The 24,109-nt window shown below is 47.4% G+C and overlaps 1 protein-coding gene across 3 annotated transcripts in view; it reads right to left on the reverse strand.

The window, feature by feature from the left end:
• Positions 1-7,191: 7,191 nt before the first annotated feature.
• fbln1 (fibulin 1) overlaps positions 7,192-24,109 on the reverse strand; it is a 250,906-nt gene continuing 233,988 nt past the window's right edge. For all 3 annotated transcript variants that reach the window (XM_086008866.1, XM_086008865.1, XM_086008864.1), the window contains one exon: positions 7,192-9,399. In XM_086008866.1, the coding sequence (XP_085864992.1) occupies positions 9,260-9,399 (140 nt within the window). In that variant the 3' untranslated portion in view covers positions 7,192-9,259. The remainder of the gene's footprint in view (positions 9,400-24,109) is intronic.

Consider the following 24,109-nt stretch of genomic DNA (forward strand, 5'->3'; position numbering starts at 1 on the left):
GCTGCAGATTTAATAACTATGCTGGTTAGAATAAAACTGCCCAATCATTTCAAACTATGGCTTTATTTATTTATTTTGGAGGACAGGGTGAAGGTGGGAGTAAAGATTGGCATGGAATGGTACATCGTAGTAGATGGAGGGGTGGGAGGAGGGAAGTGGGTCCCACTTTTCTCTTGTGAGGTTTGGCCTCCTGCCCTGTTAATCAAATGGCTAACCACAAGGGCAGCAATGTAATAAAAGTGGAAATCGGGTTTCAGGAGCACGGTAGCAGTTAGGAAAATTGTGAGTGAATTTTGGGATACCTGCCAATACCATAATTGGAAGGTATGTGGAATCCCAATTACTAAAACCTACCGGTCATTTAACCCTATCCAGCAGTAGAATCCTTTTATGCTTTTTGGACACACACATTGTTTCTTTTCATTATAAAGAAAGCCAAAATACATCATGTAGATTTCTGAGGCTGAATTTCTAAAGCAGAATTCAAGAGTTGTACACAATACTCGTTAGCTAGTTAGTTAGTTGCATTCTCAGCTTTACTAATTAATTTTGAGATCTTGTTATACACTTGCAATTTGTGTTGAAATACGATTGCAATACTTAAAATCGTTATGGCTCAGAATTCCTTATTTAATTTCTCGGGTAGACATCATTTCCAAAAGGCATGACAAAATGCAGATGTTACCACACTGATTCTTCTGTCTCTCATGAGTGTGGGGCACTGGCACCGACATAAGGACAATCAGACCTCCCTGAGGTACCCTGTTTATTAAATGTATTGCACCTGCGCCAAGCAGCTTGTCGAAGCACGACGACGGAAATGTTCGGCAGTATCAAAAGATACACAGTGAGAAAAGAGGAAAAAATGCCCCTTAGCGAGCGCCATGACTTTCACCCACAGAAGCGAGATAATTTAAAATTGGGCTGTGCTCAGTGTAGTTAACGGCTCCTTCTTGATGTTAATCAGTAGTATTTGAAATCAGTATTTAACTTTTCACACTGCTGCTACCACTATGGTAAGCTCTAACTCATTATTTTTTTAGGTGCAATTATATTGCAGCTGTTGGTAGCTGAGACCGATAGCTACAATATCAGTTCCATTCAGGCAGTAACTAGTTTGTACTGTCTGGCTTCAATGGGAATTGCCCCACCCAGGAGAGTGCTCTGCACATGCATTCTTACAGGCATGAAGAGGGCTCTGCTCCCGTCACTAAACATTAATGTTTTGAGAGCAAGAGCAGTTGATGCGCTCTCGAAACTTTCAAGGCAACCCTAGGTAAGATTAAAATGCCCAGGAGGTCAACTGAACTCCCTGAGCACTTTCTAAAATTATATTGGCCCGTAATTTCCGATAGGAGGCTTCCTCCATGCGGATGCCTTCTATCGGAAAAAAATCTACGAACTTACCTGAGGGCTCCCGAGGTCTCTTCTGCTCCTGGGCCTCTCCAAAGTCGAAATGTGCAGGGCCCACGTATCCCAGAGGCGCATGCAGTTCGCAAGTGTCCCTGGGATCATGTGGGCCAGGCCAGCCAATAGGAGAAGGGAATCTCCCTTCATACTTTTGGCAGGTATAATATGTCAAATATATGAATGGAGATCACCCCAAAAAGACACTAAAACATTCAATAATTTTTTTTTTTAAACTTCATGGCCTAGAAATTGAGTAGCCTTAGCGCCGCACTTGAGGCGCTAGAGGGCCTAGCGCCGGAGTTATGGCCAGTTGGGAAATTGAGTGGGGCCCTTCCGTCGGCGTTAAGCCGGTAGCGCTGCGCCGGCACCGATGACGTCATCGGTGTGCGCAGCGTCCCGGTTGCCATGCCGACGGGCCCCAGCGCCGAAATTCAGTTGCGGCCGCCTCGCCCGTGGCAGCCGCAACTAAGACTCTGGCAACCGAGTCTTCCCCGAGTTAGCGCCGGCGCATTAAGGTCGCGCGGCGGCCGGCCGCTTTCCCGTCGGCTGCCTGCCCGCACCTCCCTCCCCGGACTCCTCCACCCCCCCCCCCGCGGAACAGATGCGTCTGGCCTGCAAGCCCGGCACTTGTCCGAGGTGCCGGGCTCATTTTTTCAATATTTGAATGGACAGCGGGCGGGTGCAGGCAGCTCCTCCTTAACTGAAGGAGGAGGCCTGCACTTCCCCAGCCTGCCGCACCGCATCGGGTGCCGCAGCGCCGGATTAGCGCCGCAATTCGGCACTCAGCGCCCATTGGGAGGCGCTCACGCCCGCCAGTAGCGCCGGCAGCCGTCTGGGCGCGGCGCTACTGAATTTTTGGCGCGCGCAAGGGAATTAGCGCCGGCGCTAAATTTCCGGCGCTAAAGCCCTGGCGCAGCGTCAACTCAATTTCTAGGCCCATGTTTTTAAAATTAGTTAAAATTACATTAAATTAAATATTTTAAACAAAAATTTAATTTTTTGAAAAAATAATTAAAGTTTTTTATGGAGCTAAAAATAAACTTACCTTTTAAAACATATTTTAAAATTATAAATGAGTTTTTTGTTACTTTTTTCAACTCTTATGCTGGTAAAGGCAGGCCTTACACCTGCTTACACCAGGCGTAAGATTTCTAAGGGTTTTCTGTGGGCGGAGGTTCTGCAGAAAGCGGAACTCTCCACCCACAGAGGTCCCTCTCTAGGGCAGACATCCGATCTGTCAAGAGCATTCCTGACAGATCGGAAATGCCGGTTTTCAGCGCATGCGCTTTGCATGCCTGAAACCGGCATTTCCGATGTCCCTACAGGTGTGTACACAGCCCGTACACGCCCGTAGGCATCGGAAAATACGGGCCAGTGTTATGACATCACAATGGAGATAGCCTCAAACTTAACATGGTGTGAAAGACCTTCCTCCAGGGGGTCTCACACTGCTTCAATCCAGGCAATGCAGCCTATGGTATAAAGCAGTACATACATTTACACACTGCAACACAAAATAGATAGGGGAAAGGGAAGGGTGATAACCGAATCCTAGATGAAATGGATCGTAGGGTAGAAGGTAGTCAAGAGGTGGAGATGGACACAGTAACCCAGGAAAAATCTGACACTGGAAGACATGAAAGAAGGCAAATCTACATTAAGATGCCTGTATATGAACACTAGAAATATTGGAAATACGATTACAAAACTTGAGGTGGTTGCGGCAGTAGGGAATTATGATGTGGCGGGAATATCAGGAACATGACTAAACCCGGAGAATGGAATTGAATTTAATATTCAGGGACACAGCAGGTCGATTTTCACTGCTTTCGCCTGGCGGTAACAGGGTGGTAAAGTCCTCAGAATGGGGTCGGTAGCCTTACCGCCCTGTTGACACAGACGGTGCATTCAGCTCCATTTTGAAAGCGCCGGGTCTCCAAAGTGCTCCCTTATTTCAGGCGATATGTCCCTTTTAATATGGAAATCGGGTTCCTATGATGTAAACAAGAACTTGATTACCACTTCAGGTTAAAACTGGTCGGAGTGTGCGCCGGGCAGGCTCCAACCAGTTCCACGGACGATGGAACCGAGGAGGCCCACCAAAGGTAAGTGTTGAATTATTTTTTTAAGCCCTTGATGAGCAGGAGTGCTTCTCCAGGGCCCACAAATATAATCTGCTGCCGCCCCGGGACCCCACCCTCCGCGATCACAACCCACCCCCTCAACCCATCTTGCTGGTCCGATCTTGAGGCCTCAATCCAGCGAACTGCACCGGGATGCCTGTTTGGCGCCCCGCTGCTTGCCTGACATATTTAAATGATGATGGCCGGGTCTTCAAACTCGTGGAGTCCTCTTAGCCACTAGTACAGACGCCCGGCCAGTGCGCTCCGTCAGTCAGTCACACAACAGTCAAAATCAACCTCAGAGTGTTCAGAAAGGACAGAAAAGGTGGTGGTATAGCTTTATATGTCAAATAGGTAAATATAGTTGCGCAAGGGGGCAAGCCACAGAAACAACTACTTTGGTTAGAAATCTCCAGTGCAAATCAATCCAAGCTAACACTAAAGGGTTTCTACAGATCACTGGGTCAACACAAGAAGGGCAGTTTGCTTCATCTATATATATAAAAGGGTACTTCTGTCTGTCATTCCGTCTGTCTGTCTATCTTGAATTAACTCGAAAGTTATAGAGCGTACCTACACGTGCGTTACGTCGAAAGAAAGCTGCCGATTCCAGAACCGTCCTAAGCGTATTTACGTTTCGGCAGGACAAAAATTGTTCGCGCGTTATGCAAAAAACCTTCAAAATTAAACTCATTGGGCTAGATTTTCAGTATAGACAGTTTTGGGGCGCTAACCTTAGCTCCCGCCCGAAGTTAGCGCCCGCCCCAAAGTAGCGCCCCGTTGCCGGAAATTCAGTGGCTTCGCCCTAAGAGGTTGGTGGAGCGCTAAAAGAGGCGTTCCACTACTATCTTTAGGCGCTAAGCCGGCGGTGCAGAGCGCCGCGCCCGAGCTCGGGCGCAGCGCACGGCAGACACTCTGGTGCCAGTGAGCTCTTAAAGGGGAAGGGTGCATGTGTTTTTTTCGGAGGAGGAGGAGGAGGAGGAGGTGGAGGTGGTGGTGGTGGTGGTGGTCGGAAACATAAATACACCGTTCACAACAACACACTGGATCCTTCCACACAACACATGCAGACTGCCGTTTATAGTGCAGGAGGAGTGCCCTTTAATTTGCGCTCCCCAGGGTGTGTTGCGTTCCATTTTACAAACGCTCTGGACGCCAGCCGCAGAATGGGGCGGTCCGACTGAAGTTTGGATTCGGGGCGGCCAAAGGGCGTTGCACGAGGATGTGATGTCATTTTCTGCGCGCGCATCCGGGCGGCCGCTAAACTTTGCGCCGGCGCTAACGGGCAACTTAATTTGGGGCGGGGCGCAAACTGCGCTGCGCCCGGGCGCTACACGAATAGCGCCCGAAAATCACTTCTCTTAAGGCGCTAACTGCTGGCGCAAGCAACTGAAAATCTAGCCCATTATCTGCTAAGTAGCATTGATTGACTGACGTCAAGGTCGACCAATCCTGTGCTGGCACGATTGACCACTCCTACAGTTCAGTCGCCTGATGGTTGGCCAATCGCTGCGTCTGTGGGCGGGACTAATGCTTTTCAACTCAGGCATCGGGCAGCCATAGCTTCACTACTTCCAGCTCAAACTACTCTGCTAATCCAGCTTTGAAAAAGTTAGTATCTCTTAAAAATTACATAACATTTACCCAAAACGTTTTATAAGTACTTTCACTTTCATCCTTGAAGCTATTAAAAGGTAGAAATGTTGCCCGGCAGCAGATTCACACAGGGACAGACAGACAGGCCCCAAAGCCTGGGACTCGATTTAAAACGTTGCCCGGCAGCAGATTCACACAGGGACAGACAGACAGGCCCCAAAGCCTGGGACTCGATTTAAACCACCCGGCCCAAAACAGCCCTGGCAAAGCCGGGCTCCCCCAGCTAGTGAAGAATAAGGGTGTGTGAGAACAGGAGAGTTATTTAATGGGGAACTTCAATTAACCCAATAAATTGGAAAAAACCCAAGGATTTAGAGTCCGAGTTGGTAAATATAATGGAAGACTGCTTCATAACTCCGTGTGTAAGGGAAGCAAGGAGAGGCACTACTGACCTTGACCTGGTATTTGTGAATGACCCAGATAATGGCACCCCTGGGGGACACTGATCGCAGAACGATCTGGAACCCAATGATACTAATGGCCAGGGAGAAATTCAACCTCATTTTGTCTGTTTTTCAGGTGTAAAACAAGTTGACTTGCCCTCTGTGGCATTTCCCATGGGAGTTCTTCTGATCGTCTGCCATTAGAAGAAAGTTCGAGAAACTGCATGAATGGGGTTTCTGCAGATCATCCGCCAGAGTTACAGTGGATAATCAGGAGACCCCCTGCAGAAAAGTATGTTTTTTCTGTGCGTAATAACCCTGTGAGTTTTAAAATCATAAAGAGTGAACTACAATCAACTACTACTCACGTTTAGAAATTGTGTGTGCTGTCCACTTGTTTAGTTTGTAATGAAATATGCACTTAAATTGATTTCTTGGTTAGTTCTGTGCGTGTAATGACTTAAAACATACAAACCTTGAAGTTTTTGATTTCTTATGAGGAAGATTTAAATACAACATTTAAGAGTAACACATTGGGGCTCTTAAATGTTTTATTGCTGATCTGTTTAAACTGCCCCCGAGCCAAATGCTGCTGAGCTGAGTAAAGTGTGGGTGAGTGCAGCCCAGTCGACTGTTTAGAAGCACCTGGTAGTTGGTGGGATGGGTGTTTAGTTTGCAGTGGAATCCTCACTCCAGGACATCCATTTCCCATCAATAGCAACATTGAAGTTGCAGGATAATCCATGTTGAACCAATACTCTGGCAAATAGCTTCACTATTCAATTGTTGAATTAACTCCATCTCAACTGGTGAGCTAATTCTTACCTGGTTGTTTTAAATTTCCCCCTGTGGAAAACTGCTGCACTTTACTGAAGGCTCGTTAAACAGGCCTTAACAAGCAACAGCAGACATTTAAAAAAAATCAATTTCAATCCCTTTTAGGGTGGAAAACTGGGAGTAAGGTATAAAAACTAATACCAACATTTCTGCTGATTTTTTGCTAGTTTAATGCATTTCTCTGGCATTGCTGACATTAAACAAAGCAGAAGTCATCGCCCCCACCCCTCGTGAGTTCTGCAGTAACGTATCTGCATTAATCTATTCTTACTCTGAAATCCTACATTTGATTTAAAAAAAACACTTCAGCTTTCGGTAAAGGCTCGGCTCCTTTGAATCAGTACATGGAGCTGCAAGAAGCAATTTCTTAAGCTGCCGCTTACTAACTTACGAATGAATACAGCACAGCTTCGAAAACATCTCACAAGGTGGATCACAGTCTCAAACTGCAACAATGCAGGAGTTCTTGCCACTTCCCCCACACCCATCCTGCTACCCCATCCCATTCCTTTAACACCACCAAGCCAGTTCGCATTACCGTCCATCATTGGATGTCTTCCTTCAGCCAGTACATCAGAGTGGAGGGCAGGTTGGCCTGCAGCTTCCTCCGGGATAAATCAACAAAAAGCTGCAGTTTGCTTCTTAAAGTCACTGCACCTAACAGCCTCGCTGGAAGGTAATCTATCTCAGCTAGTGAAGGGAAGTCATCATCGGCAAAATATAGTCATATTTTTAAAACATTATGTACAGAACAAATGAAAGATTAAAAGACATTTCAAAACTTTGATTAAAAGGAGTTTATTTTTTTTGTACATAACCAGCAGGCCCTTTATTTCGAAGGAATGAACATATCGGTCTCTACAGTCAGTTGCCTGACACCTCCAGGCAACTTACAATGTCATACCACACAAGGACTCAGTCACCCGAACTGCCGCAGTCTCACTGCAAGATCTACACCAAGTCTTTCATTTCCAGTATTACATTGATAAACTTTCGCAAATCTGAACATTCATTGTCCACTGGGGTTGAGTCTAATTCTGAGAATAGTCAAACATGGTTACCTGGGGACTCCAACCCATTCCAGCAGTGGTTACTTTCTTTATGCAATGTCTTGGTCTGTACCTGAACATTGAATGGATTAACATCTAGAACCTCAGAAACTTTTTTTGTCCCACTTAAAATGGAGCTAAACACTCTGTGGCACTTTATAAAATAAGATTAATACATGCGAATGTGTGTGCTATTGACGTATAATACCGCATTATAAGAATAGCATGGGCAGTTTTATGGAGTGTTCGCCCTCAGGCTGACTTATCTAACTGGGAGGGTTGACCAAGCGCTGGAACCATCTCAATAGTCTTGGACAACAGCATTAGAGTCACTGAAAACCAAACAATTGCAAACCTTTTTGCTTATGTTCAGAGTTTGCACACAATGACATACATATTAATCCAAATGCAGATGCAATCGCTACTGTTTTTAACACAGTTGCAAACAGCGTGGGGTGGAATTTCCTGTGTGCTTGCTCCCAGAGACACGTGTAATTCGGGCGTAAAGTAAATATTTGACGTAAAAGAGTGCGGTAATCTGGGTGCAAATGTGTTACACATGTAATTAGAATATGCCCAGAGTTCCTCGCACTTTTACACCCGTCTATCAATCCCTGTGCCCGAACGCATCTCGGCTCATTATAATGGCTACACCCCCAGGCTAAAGAGCCGTACACATGAATTTCCTGCAATTTTGGTGGTTCAAAATGTGTGTAAAATTAAGCCCAGAATTTTAGGTGCAGCAGGAAACAAAGTAATTTTTCTTGTGTTTTATTGCAATTTTCTAAGCAATTTTTAAAATGTATTTATCCTTACAAAGACCTGCACTGTATTTTCTGTTTCTTTTGAATGCATTTTTATGGCATCAGTATAAATCACATTATAAACTTAAAAACTTCCACGATTGCATGGATGGTAGATGGCTTGAAACTTTAATTTTCATACTTAAAGAAGGAATATATAGTGCAAGTTCGGTGCATTCCGCAATCGCTGATTGCTTATGATGATTTCTTCTTCTTTATGCCCATTTTTACGTTCCGGTGTATCTTAATGAAATTGGCAGGAAAGTTGGATGTAAACAGACATCGGTAAAATGGGTGCACGAATGGGCATAATTTTGGGTGTAACTTCCCGATTACGTCCCTGCAGGAAATTCCACCCATGTGTCTTGAAACCATTAACACATTAGGAATACTGCTGTTGTTTTTGAAGTATTCGGAGCTTGTAGAGACAGTGAATATTGCTCACCAGTCTATTTTAACACTAAAAGTTAATTCGCTGAACTGATGTGGATTAACTCCAACTGTTTCACAGCAGCACAAACTATTAAAAGGACACAGTCTGAAGTTGACCATTTTGTTTGTTTGACAAACACTCGAATGCAATTCATGTTCAAATAGTTCACTGCATCGCAAAAACATTATAGCGTTGTTTGCGTGTGAGGAAAATAACGCGCCATTGCTCAGCTGTCCGCCTCCTCCAGGTATCAAGACTATGCATTTTTAATGGTCCCCCTGGCATACTCCATACTGAAACATAATTGTTCTAGATATAAGTTTACTTGAAAAATATTCAATACAGTGAAGTGAGGTTTTTTTTAAGTTTTATTCTAAATATAAATTTGAGAGGAAACATAGATCTTTAATAAGCATGCAGCTCTGCTTTAAGCATCGTTCTCATACTGGTACTGGTGTTTAGGGAGCAGAAGTGAAGTACAGAAGAACTTTTCCTGTAATATTCTGTGGTTAACAGCTGTGGCCAGTTGTGTTTGCTACAGGTTACCTTTACGTGAAGAAGGCCCCTAGAACCAGTTTTCCGAGATGTAGATGTAAACGTACACAATGTTGCGATGAGACAGTTGCCCTGTCAAATAGTAGTCCATTTCCAACTTTAAGATGGTCTTGAATGGTCCGATAACTGGTTTCACCATTCGAACGACACCTGGAGGGGGAAAGGAGGGGCAGGTGAACACAAAGCAGCCACTCTATACTGCTGACTTGTTATCTCTATCCTTAACCAAATCAAAAGCTCCCCTCAATACCTCTTCACCATCTACAAGACTCAAGTCAGATGTTTGATGGATAACGTACCACTCGCCTGGATGAGTACAGCCACAGCAACACTCAAGAAGTTCAACACCATCCATGACAGACCAGTCTGCTAGCTTCAGGCCCTTGCCACTGGTCTATAGCTGCAGTATGTCCTGTCGACATGATGCACTCCAGTAACTCACTCAGCTTATTTCAACACCGCGTTACTGTTAATTGTTATATTTTGCACCTTTGTTAAATTAGTGTACAAAAGAATTTCATGTCAGCACAATGCTTACTTTTGTAATTTAGCATTATTTCAACTCAGTGATGTCAAAGTACAGGCTGAGCCTTCAAGGGAAAATATAACCTTTAGCAGTGCCCATCTATATATCTAAATAATACAGGAAACTCTCTGGTATCCGGCACCAACGGGATCGGGATGGTGCCGGTTGATTAAAAATTCCGGATGACGGAGAGGGTTATCTACCGAGGCTATTGTTAACAAACAAAAATTTAAAAAATCAAGAAATGTGCAGTATACAGTAATTGGGTACTCACCCACAGAATGCTGTGTTAAATGGATGGTGGAAGATGCTTGATTAAGTACAGTTCTGCCAGTTGAGGGTAATCCATAACTCTTTAATTACTTAACAGTAAAACAAAACTTATACAGTAAACAGAAAAATGGCGGATCGGAAGAGACTACTGGCAGCGCGGGAGAGTCAGACTCCTGTTATTGAGGTGTTCGGACTTCCGACAGCGCCAAGAAGCCGAGTAGTGGCAGTTTGGAGAACTACCCCCACTGACTAGCTCGGCCACCGCGGGCGACTCGGACTCGGTCTCAGCAAAATTTCCGGTTATTGAGGTGTTGTTTTCGGAGTATGAATTTTGCCGGTTAATAGAGTATTCCGGTTAGGTGCCGTTTAAACGAGAGTTCCCTGTATCAGTTCTGACGGAGGGTCATCGACCTGAAACGTTAACTCTGTTTCTCTCTCCACAGATGCTGCCTGACCTGCTGAGTATTTCCAGCATTTTCTGTTTTTATTTCAGATTTCCAGCATTGTGCTTTTGTATATATCTATCTATATAGATACTCTCGTGTTCATTTTTCTGTCTGTATTTGCTAATAGTAATCACAACAACAATAGGTAAATAGAGCATCGAAAACCAGCATTGGACTGGAACCGGTCAAGTCAGTCATTTTTGATCCTACTCCTCCCAGTACTGAAACATCTAAGACCCTCTTCCTTCTCAGTGTTGCCAGACCCCAAGATCCTTCCCTCAGGGCTGTGGGCCAGCAGGACCCTCCCAGTGCTACTGGATTTCCCTGTGCAGTGCCTGCAGTGATGCAAGGATCCTGGACTTTCCTTTCCCAGTGCTGTCAGACATTGACCTTTTTCCAGTGCTTCCACACCACAAGTTCTCCTGCTCCAGTGCTGCCAGAACTAGAGCTGCTACTTCCCCGCCCTCCTCCCCCCACCCCGCAATTTCTTGCAGACCACAGGAGACTCCTCCCAGTGCCAACAAACCCCGAGACCAAACACACAGTACGACTATATTCCAAGACCACCCCACACCTTTCACTTCTGATAGAACACTGTGAACAATGCGCCACCACTGGGAAGAGAGGGTAATTACAGTGTGATCAGTTTACATAGGCAGTTTCCATTATAAATGTGGATATAGAAATTTATAATGGAAATAAACTGACAGGAGGTGCTTGTAGATGTAAAAACTTTCCATATGTGCAAAGTTTCCTGCCCGTTGCATATCAAATGTCCATCAAACTTCAAGCATCATAAACTGCCAAACACAAATTTTGGAGTCACACTTGTAAAACAAGTATAAAGAAACAAAGGCAGTCATTTGGAATGTAGAGATGAAGTCCTAAAAATCAGATAGAGCGTGTAAACAGGCGCTACGCGATCTAATTTCTAGGCTGAACTTTCCAGCGACAGACGTACCAGAACCACAATGTCTCCTGCCTCTTAACCAACCTGTGTACCAATTCATTCAGTATTTACTTAATTATCAATCTGACATACATATACACACAGTTTCTCTACAAGTTTCTGTACTTATAACACAGCATATTCAGAGCCGTGCCACAATTCACACATACTTCCTGTGTCACTCCTTGGGCATCACACCTTCTCGGGCACAAAGTTCTTAAAGTTAACAGGCTGAAATTTCTCATTGGTGAAACAGTAATAAATCACATACTAATCAGCAGCCATGATACATGAATGGAAACTACCAGTTATGAAGTTCAGAAAACTACAAATCAAAAATGGGCAATCAGCAACAGCTACCAATAAAAGAAAGAGAAGCTTTGTTCTCAGATAGTGGCGAGCAAGGCTCCATTTAGTGCTTATCCTTAGTCACCCTGAGAAGGTGGTGGTGTGTTTTTCTTTGAACTGCTGCAGACCTTGTGATGATGGGGCTCTCATGATGAAGGATTTTGACCCAGCAACGATGAAGGAACAGCGATATATGTCCAAGTCAGGACAAGGTGTGACTTAGAGGGAACCTGAAGGTTTCCATGGGAGAGGGAGATAAGGAAACAATTCAAATGTGCCAATTCCAGAGACTTCGGATGTTCCCATGATTTTGCTGCTCATGCTTCTTGGTGTATAGGTATCAATCCGACAATGTGGAAAGCTGCCCAGGTATGTCCTGTCCACAAAAAGCAGGACAAATCCAATCCAGCCAATTAACACCCCATCAGTCTACTCTCAATCATCAGCAAAGTGATGGAAGGTGTCATCGACAGTGCTATCAAGTGGCACTCAATCATCAATAACCTGCTCACTGATGCCTAGTTTGGATTCCGCCAAGACCACTCGGCTCCCGACCTCATTACAGCCTTGGTCCAAACATGGATAAAAGAGCTGAATTCCAGAGGTGAGGTGAGAGTGACTGCCCTTGACATCAAGGCAGCATTTGACCGAGTGTGGCAGCAAGGAGCCCTAGTAAAACTGAAGTCAATGGGAATCGGGGGGAAAACTCTCCACTGGCTGGAGTCATATCTAGCACTAAGGAAGATGGTTGTGGTGGTTGGAGCTCAATCATCACAGCCCCAGGACATTGCTGCAGGAGTTCCTCACGGCAGTATCCTAGGCCCAACCATCTTCAGCTGCTTCCTCAATGACCTTCCCTCCAATATAAGGTCAGAAATGGGGATGTTCGCTGATGACTGCACAGTGTTCAGCACCATTCACAACTCCTCAGATAATGAAGCAGTCTATGCCCGCATGCAACAAGTCCTGGACGACGTTCGGGCTTGGGCTGATAAGTGGCAGGTAACATTCGCACCACAGAAATGCCAGGCAATGACTATCTCCACCTTCCCTTGACATTCAACGGTATTACCATCGCCGAATCCCCCACCATCACCATCCTGGGGGTCACCATAGACCAGAAACTTAACTAGACCAGCCACATAAATATTGTGACAACGAGAGCAGGTCAAAGGCTAAATATTCTGCGGCAAGTGTCTCACCTCTTGACTCCCCAAAGCCTTTCCACCATCTACAAGGCACAATAAGGAGTGTGATGGAATAATCTCCACTTGCCTGGATGAGTGCAGCTCCAACAACACTCAAGAAGCTCGACACCATCCGGGACAAAGCAGCCCGCTTGATTGGCACCCCATCCACCACCTTAAACATTCACTCCCTTCACCACCGGCACACCGTGGCTGCAGTGTGTACCATCTACAAGATGCACTGCAGCAACTCGCCAAGGCTTCTTCAGCAGCACCTCCCAAACCTGCGACCTCTACCACCTAGAAGGAGAAGGGCAGCAGGCACATGGGAACATCACCACCTCCAAGTTTCCCTCCAAGTCACACATCATCCTGACTTGGAAGTATATCGCTGACCCTTCATCATCGCTGGGTCAAAATCCTGGAACTCCCGCCTGAACAGCACTGAGGGAGTACCGTCACCACACGGACTGCAGCGGTTCAAGAAGGTGGCTCACCACCACCTTCTCAGGGGCAATTAGGGATGGGCAATAAATGCTGGCCTTGCCAGCGACGCCCACACCCCATGAACGAATGAAAAAAAAGGTCATGTGGCTTGACGGTTCTGCCAAAGTAAGTATGGCGAGTTGCTACACTACACCTTGTTGATAGTCCGTACTGCAGACTTAGTGTGCCAGTGGTGGAGGAGGTGGATATTGACGTCAGGGAAAGGGCGTCAATCAAGAAAACTGCTCTGTCCTGGATAGTGTTGAGTTTCTAGAAAGTTGTTGTAGCTGCACCCATCACACTCCTGACCTGATCTTTTTAGATGGTGAAGAGACTTGGAGGGGTGAGTCACTCATCACAAAGTACCCAGCCTCTGCCCTGCTCTTGTAGCTAGAGGGTTGATGCACAGTGACCCTCAAGGTATTGATGGTTGGGGACTCAGCAATTTTGGTGCTGTTGACAGTCAGGGAAGATGGTTAGGCCTTTTCCTAGTTCTAGTGCCCTTGCCTGACACTTACATGGTGTGAATGTTACCTGCCACTTGTCAGCCTAAGCCTGGATGTTGGTTTAAGGGTGGGTTTCTTGTTTATTACCTGATATATTTTCTACTTCTTCTACTTATTTTTCAATTCACCAAACTGTTCAGCTTTGTATCATCAGCAAGCTTTGATATCCACCTATTTATGTCGAAGTCCAGATCATTTAGATATGCAGAGAATAAAAGTAGTCCCAATACATATTCCTGGGGCACCCCATAGCCCCTGCATGTCAGTCTGAGAAACATCCATTCACCACAACCCTTTGTTACCTGCCTTTCAGACATCTCTCTTTCATTAACGCCAGTTTCCATTTTTTGCCGTAGGCCCTAATTTTCTCAAACAATTTTTTAGGTGGCTCTTCATTAAATGTTTTTTGGAAGTCTATACTACATCAGTTGTATTTTCTCTCCCTGCCATCTAAATTTTACATTTACTCTCAAAGAAATCACTCAGGTGAGTCAATGACCTACCCTTCACAAATCCACATTGATTATCTCCGATCAGTCCATGTATTTGTTCATTCATTTATTTTATTTTTAGTTCTGGTCTAAATAATTTTCCTACTGCTGACGTAAAGCTAACTGGCTGATATTTTCCGAACTTTTCACTCTCGCTTTCTGAACCGAGGTGGAACATTTACTAGCATCCAGTTCTTTAGCACAGCTCCTGTGTCTAATGACTTTTTTGAAATTATGATTCATCCCTCTGCTCCTCCCTGAGTATTCTGCGGTGCATACCATGTGGACCCAGACATCTGTCTATTCTTAGCACCCTCAGCCACTTAAGAACGGTTTCCTCATTTCTGCATCAATATATTATTGCCTTTCTATTTCCTAATCCTTCACTATCCTCTGTAAATTTATTAAGCTACTCTGCCATTTCCTTATCTACCATAATAACTTACCAAGCTATCTTTTTTAGTCCAACTCCCTCCTTAATAATTCTCTTTCACCTAAGGTGTTTGTAAAAACTCTTGCTATTTCCATTTATGTTGGTTGCAAGTATTTTTAATATTCTCTCTTGGCTCCCTTTATCTTTTTGTTTCTATTATTTTCTGTAGTTTCTTGTTGATTTTCTTGAATATACAGGAGGGAAAATGCACCAAGAAAACATATGGAAACAATTGAACTGTTGTTGAGATACCGCGGCAAACGTGGGAGTCGAGACCAGAGCTATTGAAAACACAACTGCTTTATTCTAACCACATGACAAACAGGAACTAGAAAAGCTCGCGCATCCACTTAAATACTTCCCAGACAGGAAGTGCTCCCTGCAGCCTGTCCCTGCGGGAAACAAGTTGCTGGAGGAAAGGGCCCCCGGCTGGGGGCTTCTGCTTAGACTGTCTGTGCCGCCGTGAGCGGATTATGTCCAGTGGTGGCGTGTCACCACAGAGCTCCCCCCAGAATCCGCTTAGGAGGAGTGGACAAGTCGTGACGGTGGTCTAATGGTTCTGCCGCAGCGGCTCTGAGTGGTCGCCGGTCTGGTTGGTTGGGTCGGGCGGTTCGCCGTCGGCTGTGCTGGCTTGCTGGGGGGACGGCCTCTAGTTGGAGGCTGGGCCACGGGGACCTGTTCCCCTGGTTCTGTGTGTGCTGGTTTGAGCCGGTCGATGGAGACTGTCTCGACCCTGTCGCCGAGTCGCAGCTTGAAGACCTTGTCCCCGGTTTGTAGTACCTCGTACGGACCGTCGTACGGGGGTCGCAGGGGCCCGCGGTGCGCGTCGTGTCGCACGAAGACGAAGCGCGCCTGCTGTAAATTTGGCGGGACGTGAGGTGCGAGTTCGCCGTGTTGGTTGACCGGAAATGGGGCGAACTGCTGAGCGGAAGAGAAAGAGTCGAGCCGCTGCTGTTCGGCCGACCAAGGCTTGGTAGGCTCCGGAAGGAATTCGCCTGGGACGCGCAGCGGTTGTCTGTAGACTAACTCCGCTGCCGAGGACTGGAGGTCTTCCTTGACCGCGGTGCGTAGGCCGAGTAGCACCCACAGTAGGCGGTCAGTCCAGGTACTGTCCTGCAGGCCGGCACGGAGTGAGGCCTTGAGTGACCTGTGGAAGCGTTCACAAAGTCCGTTGGCCTGCGGGTGGTACGCCGTGGTGCGGTGGAGCGTCACCCCGAGGTTGCGTGCTGTGGCCGTCCAGAGTTCGGAGGTGAACTGGGCGCCTCTGTCGGAGGTTATGTCGGCCGGTACGCCGAACCTCGCAACCCAGGTGTTAACGAACGCCCTGGCGATGTCGGCTGTGGTGGTGGAGGTCAGCGGCACTGCCTCAGGCCAGCGTGTGTAGCGGTCGACCATCGTGAGGAGATAAGTTTGGCCTTGCGATGGCGGCAGGGGACCGACGATGTCGACGTGTACGTGGTCGAAGCGGCGGCTGGGTACCTCGAAGTCTCCCAGGGGTGCTTTGGTGTGCAGCTGTACCTTAGCCCGTTGGCAGGCGAGGCAGGAGGTGGCCCAAGTCCGAACATCTCTGCTGAGGCCGCGCCAGACGAAGCGCTTGGAGAGGAGTTTGACGGATGCGCGGGAACCCGGGTGAGAGAGCCCGTGGAGCGCGTCGAAGACGCGGCGGCGCCAGGTCTCAGGGACGACCGGCCTGGGTTGGCCGAGTGAGACGTCGCACGTGACTGCCGTGGCTTCGGGCCCGTGCGCGACCTTGGCTAGGCGTAGCCCTGGCAGGCTGGTAGCCGCCGAGAGGAGGTCTGGGTCCGTGAGCTGGGCCGCTGCTAGTTGTGCGTAGTCGACCGCGAGGTGATTCGCACAGACGGCGGGACGGGAAAGGCAGTCGGCGACCACGTGCTGAATGTCCGTAGTAAACTCGGAGACGGCCGCGAGCTGGCGTTGCTGCCTAGCGGACCAGGGTTCGGTGTGCTTGGCCATCGCGTATGTGAGTGGCTTGTGGTCCACATACGCGGTGAAGGGGCGGCCTTCCAGGAGGAATCTGAAATGGCGGACCGACAGGTGGAGTGCGAGAAGCTCGCGGTCGAAAGTGGAGTATTTGACCTCCGGGGGGCGCAGTTGGCGGCTGTAGAAGGCAAGTGGCTGCCACGCGCCATTGACCCACTGCTCGAACACGGCCCCGACCGCGTGGTCGGAGGCGTCGGTGGTGAGCGCGACCCGGGCATCGGCCCTCGGGTGCGCGAGCAGAGTGGTGTCGGCGAGCGCGTTTTTGGTGGCGTCGAAGGCGGCTGCCGTGTCAGTGGTCCAGGCTACGTCCATCTTGTCGGATTTTCCTTGGAGGGAGTCGTATAGGGGCTTCATGAGGGCTGCGGCTCTGGGGATGAACCTGTTGTAGAAGTTCACCATCCCGAGGAACTCCTGGAGGCCCTTGATGGTTGTGGGGCGGGGGAATTGCTGGACGGCCTGCACCTTGTTGGGCAGGGGGACGGCCCCAGCAGGGGTGATGTGGTGACCGAGAAAATCGATCTCGGTTAGGCCGAATTGGCACTTTGCTGGGCTGAGGATGAGCCCGTGTTGGGCTAGGCGCCCGAACAGGATGCGAAGGTGTTCGAGGTGTTCCTGTTTGGAGGAGCTGGCCACGAGAATGTCGTCTAGATAGACGAATAGGAAGTTCAGGTCCCGGAGGACTGAGTCCATAAGGCGCTGGAAAGCCTGTGCTGCATTCTTGAGGCCGAAGGGCATCCTCAGGAACTCGAACAGGCCGAATGGGGTGATGACGGCCGTTTTGGGGATGTCCGCGGGGTGTACGGGGACTTGGTGGTAACCGCGCACCAGGTCGACTTTGGAAAAGACGGTTCGTCCGGCCAGTCGGGCCGAGAAGTCCTGGATGTGTGGCACTGGGTATCGATCGGGGGTGGTGGCGTCGTTGAGGCGGCGGTAGTCCCCGCAAGGGCGCCAGCCTCCGCCGGGCTTGGGGGCGATGTGGAGGGGCGAGGCCCAAGGGCTGCTGGAGCGGCGGATGATGCCGAGTTGTTCCATGGTGGTGAACTTGGCCCGCGCGATTTCCAGCTTGGCCGGGTTGAGTCTGCGGGCGTGGGCAGAAACTGGGGGGCCGGTGGTGGGGATATAGTGTTCCACACCGTGCTTGGCGGCTTTGGCCGAAAAGGTCGGGTTAGTGAGGGTGGGAAACTCAGCTAGGAGTGCCGAGTAGTCGTCCGTGGCTCTGGCGAGGCAGTAGGTCGTCAGGCCGGCCGAACGGGCCGGGGTAAAGGCTCCGGGGATGGGGGCCATAGTGTTGATGTCGATGAGGCGGTGCCTTGGAATGTCGACAAGGAGGCCGTGGGCGCGTAGGAAGTCGGCGCCGATGAGTGGGCAGAGGACCTTGGCTGTGAGGAACTCCCAGCGGTAGCGGCGGCCCGCAAGGTCGAGCGTGACCATGCGGGTGCCATATGTGCGGATTTCAGAGCCGTTGGCTGCAGCCAGTGTGATACCCCGTGTGCCGCGTTGGATCTCGAGGGCGGAGGCGGGGGTGATGCTGTGCTGGGCCCCTGTGTCGCACAGAAATCGGCGGTTGGTTCTGTCGTCAGTGACGTACAGTAGGGGCTCCTTCTGCCCCGCGGCCATCGCGGGGGCCGGTGCGGGGGGGGTTTTGAAGGTACACGGTGGCGTGCAGCGTTGAGCCCTAGCGCTAAAACGGGTGTGGTAGTAGCAGTGACCCGGAGTGGTAGGGCGGTCGGGCCTAGCGGCCCGGGAAGACCGCGTGGTCGTTGCCGTGTGGTCGGGCGCGACGTCGCGAGCGGCCTGTGCAGAGAGCAGCCGGTCGGCCTTTTCGGCTATATCATTCAGGTCCGTGGAGTCAGACTCCACAATGAGCGGGCGGATGCTGGGGGGGAGCTGCCGAATGAAAAGCGTGCGAAAAAGGGCGCCGGGATTTTTGTCGTCTGAGAGGGACAGCATGTGGGAAAGCAGGTCTGATGGTGAAGCATCACCAAGGCCGGGGAGGTCCAGGAGTTGGCAGTGGCGCTGGTAAGAGGACGTTTGAAATTTTTTAAGTAGCGCAGCCTTCAGATGTTCGTACTTGCCCTCCGTTGGTGGATTCTGCAGCGCTGCCCAAACCTTGGGGACTGTAGCGTAGGTGAGCGATGCGACGAATTAGTCGTACTTCGTGGCGTCGACTGTAATGCCTTTCAGCCGGAATCTGGACTCAGCTTGAACGAACCAGGCTTCGGCGAGGTTCTCCCAAAAGTCTGGTAATTTAACCGTGACTGCGTTTGTATCTGCCATGCTAGCTTAGGATTCGTCCTGAGCGTCGGGGTCACCAGTGTTGAGATACCGCGGCAAACGTGGGAGTCGAGACCAGAGCTATTGAAAACACAACTGCTTTATTCTAACCACATGACAAACAGGAACTAGAAAAGCCCGCGCATCCACTTAAATACTTCCCAGACAGGAAGTGCTCCCTGCAGCCTGTCCCTGCGGGAAACAAGTTGCTGGAGGAAAGGGCCCCCGGCTGGGGGCTTCTGCTTAGACTGTCTGTGCCGCCGTGAGCGGATTATGTCCAGTGGTGGCGTGTCGCCACACTGTTCAATATTTTTCTCAGTGTGGTGTAACTTGTACATATACGAGACAATTCTAATCCAAAGCTGTAATATAACATTTCGCATTAACTGCTTCTCTCCTGTTTTGTTTCGTAATCTTTGGTTGCCTGTTTTATTTTTCTGGGCCTCGCTCTTTGTTTCCTTTCTCTCCCTTGCCCCTACCCTCCAGCTTTTCTTTGCTTTCTTTCATTCATTCACCCATTCTCTCATTTGCCCAATAAATACAATGTGGCACTAAACCATATAAACCAGAAGTTCCCAGGTTTAACATCCAGTTTGTGCTGAGTTAGTTGATCTAAGCCAGGGCAGTAAGTGAGACGCTACAACGATTCTCACTGCCCCTGGACTTGGCGGAGGTGGGGGCAGAAATCATCCTGCGTTCCTGCTCCTAATTGTTATCCAATGATACCTATTAAAATGTGCATGTGTGTAGATGTTGAGTGAGGAGAGGATTTGGCTTGGCTGTCAAATAATTTGCCAACACTCCATTTTGGCTCACACATGTGAAATGGCCATTTGTGCAAACAACTGGTGCCTGTAGAAATGTACTCCACCAACAGTAAGCCCCTTCAGTACAGGAGAACAGAAAATTGGCACAAAAAAAATAATAATTTTATGACAACACTGCTAGGTACTTAAAAAAAATCCCAGATTGCTTAAAAAAGGGGATGGTTGTATGTAAGTAACTGGTTGATAAATGTAATAGCTTATTGAGATCTGGCTTGTTCCAATGGATTGGAGTAGTCCCATTATTTAAGAGGAAAAAAAACAGAACCTGAAAATTATTGATCTGATATCCATTTTAGAGAATTTTCTGTACGGCAGTATAGTGATTATGATCACTTAGTGAGCTCAGTGGTGATTAGGAATTCCCAGCATGGCTTCAGGAAATGGAGGTCCTACTTCACTAAGCTGATTGAATAGTGAATGAAGGCACTTTTATTGACATTGTACACCCAGACTGCCAAAAAATCTTCAACAAAGTTATTGGAAAATATTAGATCACATGGGACTAAAGAACAAGTACCATGCTGGATAGGTAACAGGCTGAAATCTCATAGGCATGTGGTTCCCATTAATAGGAGTGTATTTATATAAAGCCTGGTCACAGGTCCTACAAGGCTCTTTATTGGGACTACTGCTGTTTATCATTTTCATTAATGTTTTAGAGGAAGGCATTAATGGGACCTTTTGTAAATTTGTAGATGACCTGAAAATGTGCATGGAGGTAAGTAATTTAGACCAAACCAGTAGGTTGCTGGCTGATAAATTGGGGGAATGGGCCCGTGAGGAAGACGTAGACAAATGCAATGTTACACATTCGGAACAGGGACCCTCAAGCATGTGTATACCATGTTGGAGTTCCATTTAAAAGTTACTGATCAAGAAAGAAGTCAGAGAGATGACACTACATAGAGTGGCTGGAAGTAAGGTAAGTAGGAGTGTCAAGCCATCCAGAGCAACTCTTGCACACAGATTGGCTCAACAGGAACTGGCCAAGGACTAGAAGCAGGTCACCTTTCTGCCCTTTAACGGGGAATGTGTCCAATTGGGCAGAAGTAAAAAAGAGGTACTAGACAAATGTGGTATAAATAAATTGTCACACATGCATAAAGAATTGCAATGCTTGAATTCAGGTCTTCTTGATCAGAGTTGGACACTGCAAGCAGGGTTAGATAAGCTTTAATGGAACAAATCTGGATCACAATAATCGGATAACCATCTTGAGCAGGAGCTGAACAGAAGTCTCAAAAAAGAAATTAAAGGCGCTCTTAGGCCCCTCTAAAGTTATTGATATAGCCTTTCTATAAGAGTGAGACTACAGCATGTTGTATTGTGGAAAGCTCAGTAAGTCTGTGCAGAAGTGGTATGTATGAGCACATTCCAATGGATATGAGAGGCACAGACCAATCAGAGCCACGCCCTGGTGTGCACGGAGATTGGAGAGTTGCCTGCTACCATTTGTACTGTCTGGTGGGACAAGTTTATTTCTAGCTGTGACTCTAGTTGTGGTTGCACAGGGATGATCTGAAGAGACTTAAAAAAAAAAAAAGTTTTTCAGTATGCATAAATTAATTCAAAACAGCCCGCAAAGGCACCAAGCAGATAAACACATAATACCAAACAGCAGCTTTTATTTTTCTAATTAAAATTGCTGACAATCTGAGCAATAAATGGCTTTGTCTGGGTACAAGTGTAATCGGGTCTACGTGGAATCCGGAGAGACGCCAGTCTGTAAAGAGGTCCGCAGAGACATTATGGCAGATTGTAAAACTACTAACAACTTTGGTATGGATTCCTCTGGGGATTCAAATTAATCTAAGGAATCTGAGAGCAACAAGGGAGAATGAGAGAATCCAGAAATTAAAAGTGATTGTTGCATGTTCATAATAAAAGAAGTATGATTTGCACAACAATGATAAAACAACAGAGAAAGTGGCCTTTAATGTGGGTTTCAGCACCACCTGGGCACCCAAGTAGTAAAACACATTCACATTGCATGCCTTTGATTCCATTACTACTGTTAATTTGTGTATAGTTAATCCAAGATAGATCTTGGGGTTCATTTCTGCGGGGGTTCTCCCAATTCTCTGGAGTTTCCGCGGATCTTCTGTCGAAGTTAGAGGGGATGATCAGGCGAATCCCTGCAGAAATTCAACTTCCTTGAGTTAATGTAGTGCATTTTCACATTCTCAGGATATCCCAAAGTGCTTTATAGCCAATGGATTACTTTTGAAGTGCAGTCATTATTATGTAGGCAAACATGGCAGCCAATTTGTGCGGAGCAAATGAATGTCCAGATGCTTTGTGTTTGGTGGTTTTGGTTGAGGAAGGATTTGCCTGCAAATAATGCAATGAGCTGTTTTGCATCCACTGAGCAGGCAGACAGTGTCTTGGTTTAACAGCTCAGCTGAAAGGCAGCACCTCAGACAATATAGCTCTCCCTCGGCACTGCACTGCGAGCCGAGATTAGGTGCTGCAGTGGGGCTTGAACCCACAGCCTTCTGACTCAGCCCTTCTGTGAACAGCGTGTGTTTAAAAAAGTTTGTTTGAAAAAAATCATTGCTGGTTCCCTCAATGGCAAATGTTCCGTGTGGTGTGATAGTGACTCATATAGACCAGGAAGATCCCAAGTTTAGTCGCTGGTCTGCGGTGAGATAATTGATCTCAGCTGGTGGCCCTGAGCTAAGGAATGGAAATATCAGATGAGGTTCCTCCTTATGATTTCTGTCCATTCATCCCTGCTGGGTGTTTACATATATATGGGGAAAGGACTGAATTGGGCACGGCAGTTGTAGCTCCCACAACTGAATAACCTGTTAATACTCTGTTTTCACACATTATAACATTAACACCAATACAAACATGCACTTTTTTGTGCCTTTAACGTAAAAAAAATGTCCAAGACACTTCACAGTTAGGATTAGAGGTCAAAAGTGCTGTTGAAAGAATAGGTTTTAAGGATTGATTTTGAAGGGGAGGAGAGTTGAATGGGTTTAGGAAAGAAGGTTTCGACTGGGGGGGTAAAATGGTTGATGGCTCTGTTATCAATGGTAGAGCATGAGGGAAAGGCGCAGTGGACGAGCATTAGAAGAGAAGGGATGAAGGGCTAAATTAAGGTTGCCAAGGTAAGGAGAGGCTAGGCTGACAAGGGATTTGAAAACAACGATGAGGATTTTGAAGTCAAAGAACTGGAGATTGATGAGGATTGGCTGGTGGTTGACCAGGAATTTGTGCGGTATGGAATGCAATTAGTAGAGTTCTGGATGAGTTGGAATTAATGAAGGGTTGAATTTGGAAGCAGATGGGAAAATGAAGTCTGGAGGTGACAAAGGCATGATTATAGTTACAATGGAAATGGGGATGAGATAGAGGCAGAGAGGGTTATGTTTCAGAGGTAGGAATAAATAGGCAGTTAGGGGGATGGACTGGCTATAGGGTTTGAAGCTCAGCTCAAACCGTCAGTTTGAACTTGAGCAGGCATCCAGGGACAGAGTTGAGATTGGGGGTGATTGCACAGAGTTTCTAGTGGGGAAAATACAAGATAGCTTCAGTCCTGCACTTGATCATCTTAAAAAAAAAAATCTGGTTCATCCAAAACTTGATATTGGACTGTCATTGAATCAAGGGTGGAAGATCAGAGTTAAGCTGGGTAATGTTGGCATACTTATGAAAGCTGACCCATGCTTACTGATAATATTAGCAAGAGGCAACATACCAATGAGGAATGGGTCAGGGGTCAAGAAAGAAATCTTTGAGGTGGCCATGCAGACACAGGAACAGAAACCATTGCAGGACATTTTCTGGCAACATTGGAGCAAGTAGGAAGCAGTCCCATAGAAGTGGACCACGGAGGAGACGGAGTGGAGAGAGATGGCGTGGTTAACCATCCCAAGGGCCACAGAAAGGTCAAGGGGATGAGGAGGGTTAAAGCGTCATTGTCACAATTGCACAGAATGTCATCGGTAACTTTGACCAAGAAAATCTCCATATTGTGGGTGGGACAGAAGTTATATTGAAGGCATTTGGACAGGCAGTAGTGGGGAGGTGGGCGCAGAGCGAGAGGTGAGCGCAGAGCGAGAGGTGGGCACAGAGCTGGGTGGCAATGATGCACCCCAGAAC

Source organism: Somniosus microcephalus, chromosome 16 (genome assembly GCF_052327205.1).
Source record: "Somniosus microcephalus isolate GS21.2 chromosome 16, FLI_Smic_1.0, whole genome shotgun sequence".
Taxonomy (NCBI): Eukaryota; Metazoa; Chordata; class Chondrichthyes; order Squaliformes; family Somniosidae; genus Somniosus; species Somniosus microcephalus.